This window comes from Cotesia glomerata, unplaced genomic scaffold, assembly GCF_020080835.1.
Source record: "Cotesia glomerata isolate CgM1 unplaced genomic scaffold, MPM_Cglom_v2.3 scaffold_110, whole genome shotgun sequence".
NCBI lineage: Eukaryota > Metazoa > Arthropoda > Insecta > Hymenoptera > Braconidae > Cotesia > Cotesia glomerata.
In genome coordinates, this window is record NW_025401444.1 from 1 (window position 1) to 12,500 (window position 12,500).

The window sequence follows — 12,500 nt, forward strand, 5'->3', positions numbered from 1 at the left end:
CTCTCAAGTGCTTTTACAAGTATACGTAGCAGTTGTTTGATATCTTGGTCTGTTATGCTCTTGCTGATGCAGCCAAAAACAATGAGTGCTCGCGGCTGGAGGGCGGGGTTGAAACAAAAAGCAAAACTCTTAGCCAAAGACGTCCAAGTTTTCAGCCAATCGCACCGGGGAATGTCTCGCATACAAGCCTCCATAATCTCCAACAAGGCATCTGTTATAACTTCCAAGCTGGTCAATGAAAGTCTTTCGCGATCTTGAGTATTGCAAAGCGTTCTTTCGTTTGTAAACCATTTTTCATTGGAATGTCGATAGCTAGAACGAAAAGCAGTCACTGCGGCTGATTTTACTTTGCTGATTCCAAAGAGTAGGTAAAATTTAGGCAATGAAAATTCATCGAGGCTCATCCTGAGAACTCGGTAAGTGTCTTCGGAGAACGAAGGCGAACTGCAGGTACAGAGTGAGTGGATAATATTTATTACTAACCCGTGGGTTGATGCACGCATACTCAGACTTCCTGAGCACACAAGAAATGTCACTGTGTGAAAGAGGTACGGCAGATGTTTGCCGACATCCAGACAATTGTTGAAAGAAAGCATGAGAAGATAACGAGCGAGAATTGCTATGTCATCCCACATCATGTGCTGCTCGAGTAGGGGCGTCGGAGATGTACAAGTTTTATCAACGACTCGGCACAATCGACCGATAACTTTTTTCGCAACCAGTTGGACGTTTCCCGAGGCTAAAGCCACCGCTGTATCAGCCATTATCTCGACCATTGGTGAACCGAGGCCGTATCCTACGCTCTTCTGGATAAAATGATCGAGAACTGTGTCAATTAGCTCGGGAAGTCGCCCGATAGTACTCCAGATTTTAGCTTGTATGCTCGGGTACATTTCATTTTCTTCAATTGTCAGTGTTATCAATTTTTCTAATATCTGGGTCACTTGCTTCTGTCTTTTACCTCCTTCATCATTCGGTTTGTAAAAACGCACTAGATTTTTCAACCACGGGGTCATGTACTCCAAGCAGAGATGCTTTAATTCAATAGTTGATACTTTGAAGCCTTGCATGCACTCTTCGAGAAACTCGAGGGTCAGATGGGGATCATTTGCCGCAAGAGTTTCACTCAGATGTTTAATGAAGATAGTATTGTTTGATGGGATACAGAGCCCCGAGGTCTCAAGCAATTGTCCTTCTATTTTTAAATCAAAGGTCGCTGTCAGAGCACACAGCAAATTGTAGGCAGCTGTACGCAAATCGGGATCCGAACTCCCGAGATTTAATAATGCCATGTTTAATAATGTACCGGGTACATCTTTAGGCCTTATTTTTGGGTGTACTGACATCGAGTCAGGCTGAGATAGTTCCCAACGATTACGTATATGCATTATTGACTGGACAATACTGTCGCAGTCGTTGTGAATAAATGAAAGGGGTCCAGCTTCATTAGATATTGTTAATGTGAATTGATTATCATCTACCAAACAAACTTCTTCTATTTCTGAGGCATAATAAACGTCATTAAGTAGCACTGAGTGTGATAGTACTTTGCATTTTTCAGCAGAAGTTATTTGTATGGCTGATGGTCCTACTTTTATAGATACTTTGGTGTCTTTGTGTGAAAGTTTTAAAGCACTTGGAAATACTTTTAAATCTTCGTCAAGAGTCAGCGTAGCTCCTGGTAATTTCTGTTGCTCTGGATCAATTAGATCGTTTAAGCGAGCAGGTGAATCAATAAATATAACTTTACGATTACCTTTAAGTGGTGCCAAAATTCTATCATGAAATTTAGTGTATTCTCTTACCCAGTTATTGCAATTGTAAATGTAGGCTGCGTGGATATTTGTGTAGGCAACTTTAGGCAAAACTAGGAACCACTTTTGAAGGAACTCCGTTCTGAAGCGATTGTCCGAGCAAGTATGAGTAAAATCAATGACTAGTTCAAACGGTGAGTGGCAGAATGGTTTAAGAGTGAGTATAACGTGATAAATAAGTAAATCGCCATTTGTTTCGCCAATTTTATATCTACGTGCAATATAATAAAATACTGGATTTCCCTGTTTACTAGTACCAGCTTGATAGAATATATTTAAACTTTTAATACTTTTGAACTCTTCCTTCTCATGCATATTGTGCTTTACCATTATCTCTTCGAAGTTTGTCGCCGACATATCGATGCTGGACCAACGAGAATATGAAAATAAAAGATGAGATTCAACGGGTTTGTGTTCAGGAGGTCCAAGGTAAGCAAGTAACGTCGCCATTTTATCAAACGGTCGACGTCCAACCGCTTTGTGATCTCTACTGCTGCTCAAGTAATCTCCTATTCGTTCTTGATGGTTCCAGAGCAATCGATGCAGAGCCAGGACATTTGCATCCGACACAAATGACATTGGTGGATTAGTCTGGTCGACTGTTTCGCAGTCAGAAGCTATTTGAATGAAAAAACGACGGCCTATTTCAAAACGCGCACGTAGAAAATCATTAAACGGTAACATGTGTTGTTCTTTACTAAATTCTACGTGATTGGCTATGTTTTGAAGGATTTTTGACATAAGCATGAGGCCTCTTTTTATCTGCATGGGCACGGGTTTGTTTACGATACCCATTTCTTGAGGAGATACAATAGCCGGGTTGATGAATCGTAAAAATATAACAGTACCAACAGCTCCAATGTTATTCTGTGGACACTGGGGGAATCTTTTGCTGAGTACTTGATACAGACAGTGACACATTGATCTTAACTGCGGTGGAAATTTATCAGCTGAAGAAACAATCGCGTCAAATACTTTCTTTGTTAAAGCTATCAAGTTTCTTCCATTCTGTTCAATATTTTCATTAGAATCAATCCTTGCGCTGTCTACTTCGAAACTTGTAGAGGGATCATCCAATAGCGGAGTTATCAAAGGTTCCAGTAAATTCTGAAGATAACTAGCGCCGTATATCTTGAAACAGAAGGCCATTATTTTGCTTCCCAAACTATTACCACGGAATAATGTTTGCATGCAATCAGATACTTCTACTTCACGGTAAAACATATTCCACAGAAGTGGTGATAGCAGATGTTTTGCGTCAAACAGTGTTACAAATACACGCGCTAATTCATCCATTTGATTAGAGGTGATAACGTTAGCTAGCGCCATTGCTATAGGTAGCTCTCCTTTGTCGCTTATCATCGTTACCAGCTGGACAAGCTGCTCGAAGCGATCCGCTAAAACGGTTTCTGCTAGTGTATCGAATTCCGTTCCCTGCTGAAGGATTTTGGTCAACACTTCCATAAATGCAGCTCTGGTTTGTAAATCACGATTGTATCCCAGATCAATTGAGTGCATAAGTCCACTGTCAATGTTGGCGCTCAAGAGATTACTCATTGCTTGAATAGTGGCATTACGTAAACTCGACAATTTAACACTGTTCATCCTTGTAGTCGAGACGACATCTTTGTCCTCATTCGCCGCGTCATTGCAGTCATTTAGTGAGTTCATAAAAAGGCTGAAATACTTTAAAAATAACTGGGATTTTGCTTCCATCAGGTCACCACGGTCAGACTCTTCTGGTTGCAGCGGTAAACCACGTAAAAGTGAACCTACTGCTTCCATACAAGCTTGCTCAAGATCACGGGTGATCGTTGTCAAGTCACCAGTGCTCGGTTGAGGAGCAATCTGATGAGTGGTATCCATAATCCAGTCTGTCAGGTACTCGACTAATTTATTACGGAATTTCATCTCTTGACGAAACGCCAAATCGTCTCTTCGCTTCATCATTGCTTCTACAAGCTGACATAATTTTGTTTTAATATGAATTGTGTATACTGCAGTGTCTAAATGTCTGACGTATCGCACAATTGCCAGAGTCATTCCCTCGATACTTGTCATTCCCAAGTATTCAGATGGTTGATCTGATTTCGACTCTAGAACGTTCTTCATTATAAAAATAGTATGCTCGATAAACTGTGTATTGACATCCAAGACAATCACTTGACCTTGTTGATCAAAAAATTTCTCGACGATGCTTTTTATTTGATCAAAAAGAATTGGATATAAAGCAGCACTCATCTCTTGACCCACGAGCTCTTTAACGTGTTTTTGTATCTGTACTCCGAATTTTTCATTATTACAAATTAATAGGCGCAAAAGATTGAAAACAAATTGAGTGACAGGGCAATATTGTACTTCTTGAGTGGGATTAGCTAGACACGCAGCTTCAATTTGTTTTGTCGAGCTTTTCTTTGGCTCGGGATTCGGTAGCATTCCCGATGACATTGGTCGACTAGGAGACTTTCTTTGCAAACAGACACCACCTAGAGCGCACAAAAAACCAGTCATGTTTGCCCACTCATTTATCTGCTCTTCCAATTCGTGCTCAGAATTCTGATGAGAAGCTCTACGTTTACCAGTGCTACGATGAAATGATTCAACTTGCCCGTCCTCGGTTTTATTTTTAGGATAATTTGTAAGCTGTCGACTCGTGGATTCCCAATTGCGAAATGTTTCTTCCCATGCTGGCTGGACACCGTTGACACAGTGCTCAATCTTTCTCAGTAGAGCCATTATTCGCTTCTGCAAAGCAGCTCGTCCTGAAAAATAAAATAAATTCCGTCATTATATTTTATTATTTTTTTTTTTTTATTTTTCTTACCCTGATTATGTTCATAATAACACATCTTACTCTCCCCGCTAGCTATACAGATAATTAAATATTATATATATTTAGGTGAAAATTACATAAAAAATACACATCAATAAATTATTTACCGGTGATTAAAGCTGTTGAAGTTTGAGCTAGTTCAATGTAAAGATGATAGTTAGGCAAAAGGCATGTAACAGCGACTTCATCGCTTCCACATCTAATATCAGCTTCTTCGCACAGCAAAGAAAAGCATGAAAGAGCTACTAAAACTGATTCCATATCAACGCTCCACAGGTACATAAAGAAAACGACTTCTAGTTTAATGTGCGCTTGTTTACAAATAGCTATTTGACTTCCAACGTTTGCATAGTCTTTGTTTTGTGATAAAAATGCGTTTCTACGTACTAAAATCTCTCTGAGCCACTTCAAGATGTCGGTATAGTTAACTATTTGATGCTGAATAAGCTTCTGAGAAATGGAAAATAAAGCCTGGGAGCTGATATCCCAAAATGTTTTTATTGGAGCTTCAGGATTCCAGGATTTTATTTTATCCGGATGATGTAAAACCAATAGAGCTTCCATAGCTTCGTTGGCAATATCCGGCATTGTTGGTTGATGAACGAGAGAAACTAGACCATTGATTAACTCGAGAGTTGAACTTTGAATCTCATGGCCAGCTTTACCAGGATTATATAGCATCAGCATTGGATCAGTGTGAATTAGTCTTACCATCCACAGTAAAAGGTTCCGATGGCTTGCGATATCTTCACCCCGATCTTTGTACTTTCCTTGTTCTTTTCCTTTCATCGAGAAACTCGGTATCATTCTCAATGTTGTGTGGGATATATAGCTCTGAGTTACTTTGTTGAGTGTATCAGTGAATAAATTTCTCAGCTCAGCGCTACGTTGATAGACTAGATTTATTTCTGGCCACCATGATAATTTTGGTGGTGTTGCTATTCTGTACAAAGAACTGACAAGAACAAATTGATAAGTCGAAGGTGCAGTTAAATTTAAACAGACTTTTGTTATTTCATCATTATGAAGACGATTACGGAAGCAACTGACAAAGCAGTCAATCATCATATCAATATCCTGGGCAATGTAACTCTGTCCACGGGAAAAAGGTTTGTTGATGTTGAATAGTAGTGCCGTTAAGTCGTTGATAACTTGCCGTACTAGTGTAAAAATTACGTTACTTGAATCTAAATTGTTAATGTAAGTAGATGCCTTGCAGAGTTTAACACAAGTAACTATAGCAGCTTCAGTGAGAGATCTACTGGATGATCCACCGTGCATTCCAAGACCTCGTTTAATTCCATCGATAAATTGTTTCTTTCGCGAATGCTTCGGTGAGCAAGGTGCTGTTGTTTTCGCGTTCAATATCTCCTCCAATACCTTTGGTGATAATATCAATAACATTATCTGCAACGGCCATCCCGCAACATTACGGCTTTTTTTATTTTCTGCATAAGTATCAAGTACATCAAACAGTTCACCGCATACTTTTGCCAATGCATCATTTGATTTTTTTTGAATTTCTTTAGATGTATCACTGTAATCTAGTTTTTTTTGTACTTCTGCAAATTCATGAGGATAAGTGTCCATCCAATTCCATATAGCGCGTTCCAGTGAATTTACCAAGACTGTATGAGCTGATTTTTTTAGCAGTTTATATTTTTGAACCGTTTCTATTAATGTAAAAAAAAAAAATTAAATAAATAAACGTGAATAGGGTAAATGCACTTATTATTATTTTACAAGAATTTTTTTTTTCTAAGTGTATTAAAAAAAAAGTGCATTTAGTCATCATAATAAAAAATTGCGCAATTTATTGCGCAGTGATTACAGTTTTAAATTAAAATTAAATTATAAATTTTAATATTACTTTAAGACCGGTCAACTATTGGATCCGCCAAAAGCTAATTACCCAGTAAAAAATTCATTCGGTCATCTACTGGACCCCCTGATTTTATCACGATCCAATTAATGACTGTTTATTTATAACACAAACTTCTTAATCTCAAAATTAAATCTATCAAATGTTTAGAGCACTTAAGTTATTCAATGTTTTGTTAAATATTGTTTAAATATAAACATAATTATAAAATGTATAATTATAATTAAACAATAATATTTAAAATCTTTTTTGGTTAGTAAATTTTATTTTATTGTAATTTTTCTACGGTTATTAATGAACAAATTATTGGAGGAAAAAATTGCCAAGCAATTAAAAAAAAGAGATTTGCAAGCTTGTGAAAAAGATAAAAAAGCTTTAATTGAAAAAAAAGAAGAATAAAAAAATCTCAAATGAATCAGAAGAATTATCATCATCATCAGAATAAATTTGTGATTATTTGTGATCTAATGAAATATGATTTTAGATTAATTATTACTATTATTTATATTATTTTATAAAAAGGTACGATTTAAAATTATACTGTAAGTTTAGCTCAAATTGCAATGTCTGTCAAAGATAAAGTTAATACTTTAAAAGTACTTAATAAATTCAATTACATATATGCAGTTTACGAAACTACTTATCTTTAATTCAGCGGTCAATTAATTGGAGAACGGTCGGTCATTTATTGGGTTTCCTCGGTTAATAATTGGTGATTTTAGTATTTCGACACTTAAATAACAAAATTAATATAATTTTGATAATTTTTATCATAAATAGTTGTTAATTATTATCAATTAAGTATTTAACTTCAATAAAATCCATTAAAAATTATTTTTGATAAGTTAATAGTTTTTTTATAGCTTAGTACAAAAAAAAACCTTAATTGGTCAATAATTGGTGCATTTACCCTAATTGTGAAGATTAAAAATTAAAATGAATAAATAAATACCGTTTAATATTTGTATAAGTCGATCAACGTCAATGTTGATATGTTGAATCAATTCGATATCACTGCAGTCTGGATTCTCTTCATTACACACTGTCAGCTCTTGAAGGTGATCAGATATCCTATTAAATACTGCTGTGAAAAAGTTTAGACTCAATGCAAATAAAACTTTGCTTGCTAAATTTTTAATATGCACATGTTGTAGACTGTCATTAGAAATATCTAAAAAAAAACAATTAAATATTAATATTTAATTAAATGAAAAAAAAAAAAAAAAAAAAAAAAAAAAAAAAAAACTTACTGATAAATTGACAAATTGGTCGTAGTAATAATTTAACATTCATAGTCTCATCTTTATTAGAAGTGTCCTTAGGCTGATTAGCCAGACACTGTTCAAGTGTATCCAGAACGATGATGATCGACTCATAGCAATTACGTTCCTGATCGGTGTTGTGAAACGATCGTTGACCTCCTCCAGTGCCTGGCAGTGTGTCGTTGACACGTTGAAGTATTTTCGTCAATCCAGATATTACCAAGGAGAAACGGTGTCGTGATATTTGGATCAAAAATTTTCGATTCTCCTGCTCGTTTATTCGCGAATTTGTTGTCTGAGAACCGGCTCGACATGGCAGCTGAAAAAAAAGATACTTATTGATTTAGAATAATTCTTAATTAAATGTGACATTTATTCTTATTCATTTAAAAATATATTAACTACATGTCTGTCATTATTTCCTTAGCAATCATAATTAAATATATCCACGACATCCGCTGCAATCACCGGAACCGCGTGTATGCTGATAATTTATACCGAGAGGGGACGAAATTAGAGGAGAGAGAGGATATTTGAGATGTGCTTTCGATCGAATGATACCGACATTTTTTAAAGACAACTATTTACCATAATAATGATAATAAAACTAAAGAAAAAAAGAAAACAATAATAAAAATAAAAATTTTTTCACTTCAACGCCTGGATAAATATAATAAATTAATATTGAAAATAAATAAATAAATCTTCAATGATAATAAAACTGTCATTCATAAACCACTTTCAGTAACGTCATAAAAAGATGTCTCACTACTTGAAATTTTAAATGCCACTAAAAAACATAATAAATAAAATAAAATTATAAAGAAGTAAAAAAAGTGAGTAAGCAATAAAAAATATGTACCTCGTTTTCGAAACGCGTAATCAGCAAATTGGCCCATTCTTCCGGTTTTTGCGTGCCCATGGCCCACACCGATGATTATATTTCTCAGTGCCGCTTCATTATCAATAACAACATCATCATCACCATCACCACTACCACTTTACCACTGTGAACCTCAATGACTTACTTACTGATAACGTGATTAATTATTAAATAATAAATTATTAAACACGATAATAAATAATAAAAATAATCACGATGATGATGTCGTCATTTGCTCAAAAAGCTAGATGAGCTCTGTGATGAGCTCTTAGCTTGTTATTTTCGTGTACTAGTTAAGTATATGTATATTGTATGCCAAGCAAGCGGCCAGGCTAGGCAGCCAGCAGCAAGCTGCGATGCCAACCAGCCGGTGAACCAGCAGCCAGCTCTAAAACACGACAGTTGTTGAAAGAGAGGCGCTATGATCGTCGGGCGGGGTGGACCAAACCAGCAGCTACTAGTACCAATAATCAGTATCTACTTATTATATACTTCCTAGTACTTTGAAGCTATATAATATATTTCAACTTTGTTTAAAATATTAAGCTATTAGATTTTATATTTAATATTTTTATTTCTTCATTAATTACAAGTTAAATTACTTATATTGGTGACTTTTCTGACTGATATTTTAGCTGTTACTGCTACTGGAGATAGTGTTGATGATGCACACACGTATTGTACAGCATATGCCCAACAACACAAAAGCGAAGGCGAGGGATGGAGAGATGCCACGGAGGAAGCAAACAACAGCAGAAATCTTCGACCGATACCAACGCGCACATCTTCACGCATTTCCCCTCCATCATTGAGAGTTGGTTCATGTGAGCTTGCTGTCTCTGTCTTTGTTGAGTTTACTAGCGAAAACGAGCCATCGGCCAATCGCCGGGCCCCATTCCTTCATAAAGAGAATAAATACTATTCTTCTTGCTCTCTTACTCTCGCGTTCTTTCTTTCATAGATCTAGCTGGCAATGTGTCCATTGTACATGCACCATTCCACCAGCGCCATTCATAAACTCACTGGCAAATCGACGATTCCCTTGTGTACTTGATAAGATGATCGATTCTGGCACAATCAACAGCTTGAAGTAGACATCCCACGAGTCACCTTCATTCTTACGTTATTGATTTTTTTTTTTTTTTTTATTACATACATTAATTTTTTGTTTCATAAGCTGCCTTGATAAATCGTAAAAATCCACGAGATAACATATTTATTTAATGCTTTTTGAATATACTATATACACATGTGTATATATTACAATGTTATTGACAATACAAGGATTAAAAATAAAGCTGTATGGAATTGAAGAGATAGGGTAATATACACATTATCAAATGGATGATGAGTTACATGAATTATTTATTTATTTTTTTTTATCATTGCTATATATCATTTTTATATAGCCCCCCATGATATATATGAAGATATATCACTGTATCTGTGAAGATATACATCATTATAACTCATTCTTTGGTATACAGAGGGTAGTATATACATATATACATTAAACTCTGGATGATCACAGTGTTGAAGTAAGAAATGTTCCATTATTTAAATGTACATATGGATACCCATCATATTTTTTGTTTATACTACGATGATGTTTAATGTTGATCTTCAGTCGACTGTTACGGAGTTCAAGGCACGGATTGTACGTTCGCGATGTTTTTCAATGCGATTAAGATTCTTCGGATCCACATCCGTGATACCGATGCTGAATGAGAAGTAGCGTTGTTGCTGTGAAAACCTAATGATATTCTCACTGGAAATATTTTTGGTGCTCTCTCTGAAATAATAAACAATAAATAGATAATAATTAATAATAATAATAATAATAATAATAAATAAATTAATAATAATAAATTAATAATAATAATTAATAATAATAACAATAATAATCAATAGATTGAAAAGCTAAATAATTAAAAACTTACAAATCAATTTCTCGGAAGGACAGAAGTATAGAACAGTCTCGAGCGATGCTAAATAATAAATAATTATGCAAAAGTGCAATTTGAGTTGAATTTAATGTCTCGTCATTACAAATACGATCGCTGGTGTTAGTTGTGGAAGTGGAGGATGGTTTTGTTGTCTCGGTACTTGAAAAATAAACCATTTGTTCGTCCACAATCGATGAATACTTTGAATAGATTGCATAAATGATATCGCTGCTGATACAATGCAATTGTTGCATACGATAAATACGATTTAGTACCGAGCCCCGAGGTAAATTTCCACTTGGAAAATCACATGCCTGAAAATAACAGTATGATATACATAAATGTAATAAAATAAACATAAAAGTTGAGTTAAAAAAAAAATATTAATTGCTTAGTAATTGTATATGATTATATAATTGTATAAGTAAAACAATATTTAAAACAGTTTGAATTGATGTATACCTCTTTGAGCAAATTAAAATTTATTTTTGCTTTATTTATCATCTCACGATCGAGTTGATGCTGGTGTTCCACCAGAACCGGTATAGCTTGAACTTCTTTAATTGGATCCAACAAGGAAGTAGGACCATCATCATCATCACCGTTGCCTACGGGAAACTCACGAAGTAGCGCTTCAGAAAGGAGGTAATTCAAATCCTCATAGAGCCGTTGTATATCGTGAGACGAGCCATTTGAAAACCATTCGGCTAGCAACCGCTCCAATTCCATACGCTCATATCCCTCAGCCCAGACACGTTGGCCATTTTTAAAGACGATTAAATTATTCTGCGGTGATTCTACTAGTCCATCAATTGCACGTTTCACTCTACTTCTATCACCAGAAAAGAGGTCACATGGACAGTAACCACTGCGTCTTGATATTATCCTCTTAGCAAGCTAAAATCAACAACAATACATTTTATTTATATATAATATATATAAACCTCCATAAATAGAAGTAATTTAATTTCTATTTATATATATATTGTTATACACGTGATAAAAATAAGTTACTGTAGTTAAAAATAAACGGTAATAATAATAAAAACCTTATAAAATTGATTAACGCAGTAGGGACATTTTTGTACATGCTGGTCTGCTTCAGGAACGAAGCCTTGTTTAGGTTTTATCTCAATGCAGAATGTTGGCTTCTCGCCTCGTTTGTTTCCCTCAAGTTCTAACGGCAATAACGTGTAATCTGGAAGTATAATCCCATATTCCTCGAATAAACTTTTGTGACGACGATAACCTGTGGCGTTAAAAAAATAATAAATAATTATGAATAATTATTTAAAAATAGGGTAATTATTTACAAGTGGGGTCAACTCTATTTTGGGTCATAACTAGGTGAAAAATTATAATTTAAAAATTTTTTTTTATTCTGCCTGTTTTTACGGCGCATTTATAATAAAAAATATCGTGAAAGGAAAAGATAAAGATTTCGATAGCTTTTTTGCCTTTAAAAGTTGGAAAAAATTTTGGCTCTTATGTTTTTGGATAAAATTTCTATTTTATTTTTTTTTGATATATTTTTTTTTTTTTGAAAAGTACATAAAAAACAATCAAAAAAAAAAAGATGGCAGCCGAAATGGAAGTAGATTTCACAAATAAAAAAAAAACGTGTTTTTCATAAAATGATATTATTAATAATATATAACTTCTGTTACAATAAAATAATGACATCAAAACGAATGCAAAAGTAAAATTTAATTTGATCTGTCTGAAAGAGTGGGTAATTTTTGATTTAGACTGATGGTGTATGCAAATTGAAGTTAATTTAATAAGCTTTCAGATACAATTTACAGAAATTTGATAGGATATCGCGTTCAATTGTTATTGCACTGAAATACTGTAAAAGTGAGAATTTTTTTGATTTTCAA

At 34.7% G+C, this 12,500-nt stretch overlaps 2 protein-coding genes across 2 annotated transcripts in view; both read right to left on the reverse strand.

Annotated features, from left to right (window-relative positions):
- Positions 1–4: 4 nt before the first annotated feature.
- On the reverse strand, positions 5–10,119 carry LOC123273631 (neurofibromin; the record flags this gene model as incomplete). Its single annotated transcript, XM_044741063.1, has 6 exons — positions 8,654–10,119; positions 7,780–8,110; positions 7,482–7,700; positions 4,755–6,320; positions 4,639–4,680; positions 5–4,576 (listed from the first exon to the last, which is right to left on the reverse strand). Coding segments are annotated over exons 1-6 (6,790 nt in total), but the record flags the coding sequence as incomplete, so codon positions are not given.
- Positions 10,120–10,269: 150 nt separating this feature from the next.
- Positions 10,270–12,500, reverse strand: part of LOC123273632 (inositol-pentakisphosphate 2-kinase) — a 9,524-nt gene continuing 7,293 nt past the window's right edge. The window contains exons 4-7 of the mRNA XM_044741065.1: positions 11,670–11,869; positions 11,083–11,517; positions 10,615–10,934; positions 10,270–10,466 (exon numbers count right to left, since the gene is read on the reverse strand). Coding sequence (XP_044597000.1) covers positions 10,298–10,466; positions 10,615–10,934; positions 11,083–11,517; positions 11,670–11,869 — 1,124 coding nt within the window. The 3' untranslated portion in view covers positions 10,270–10,297. The remainder of the gene's footprint in view (positions 10,467–10,614; positions 10,935–11,082; positions 11,518–11,669; positions 11,870–12,500) is intronic.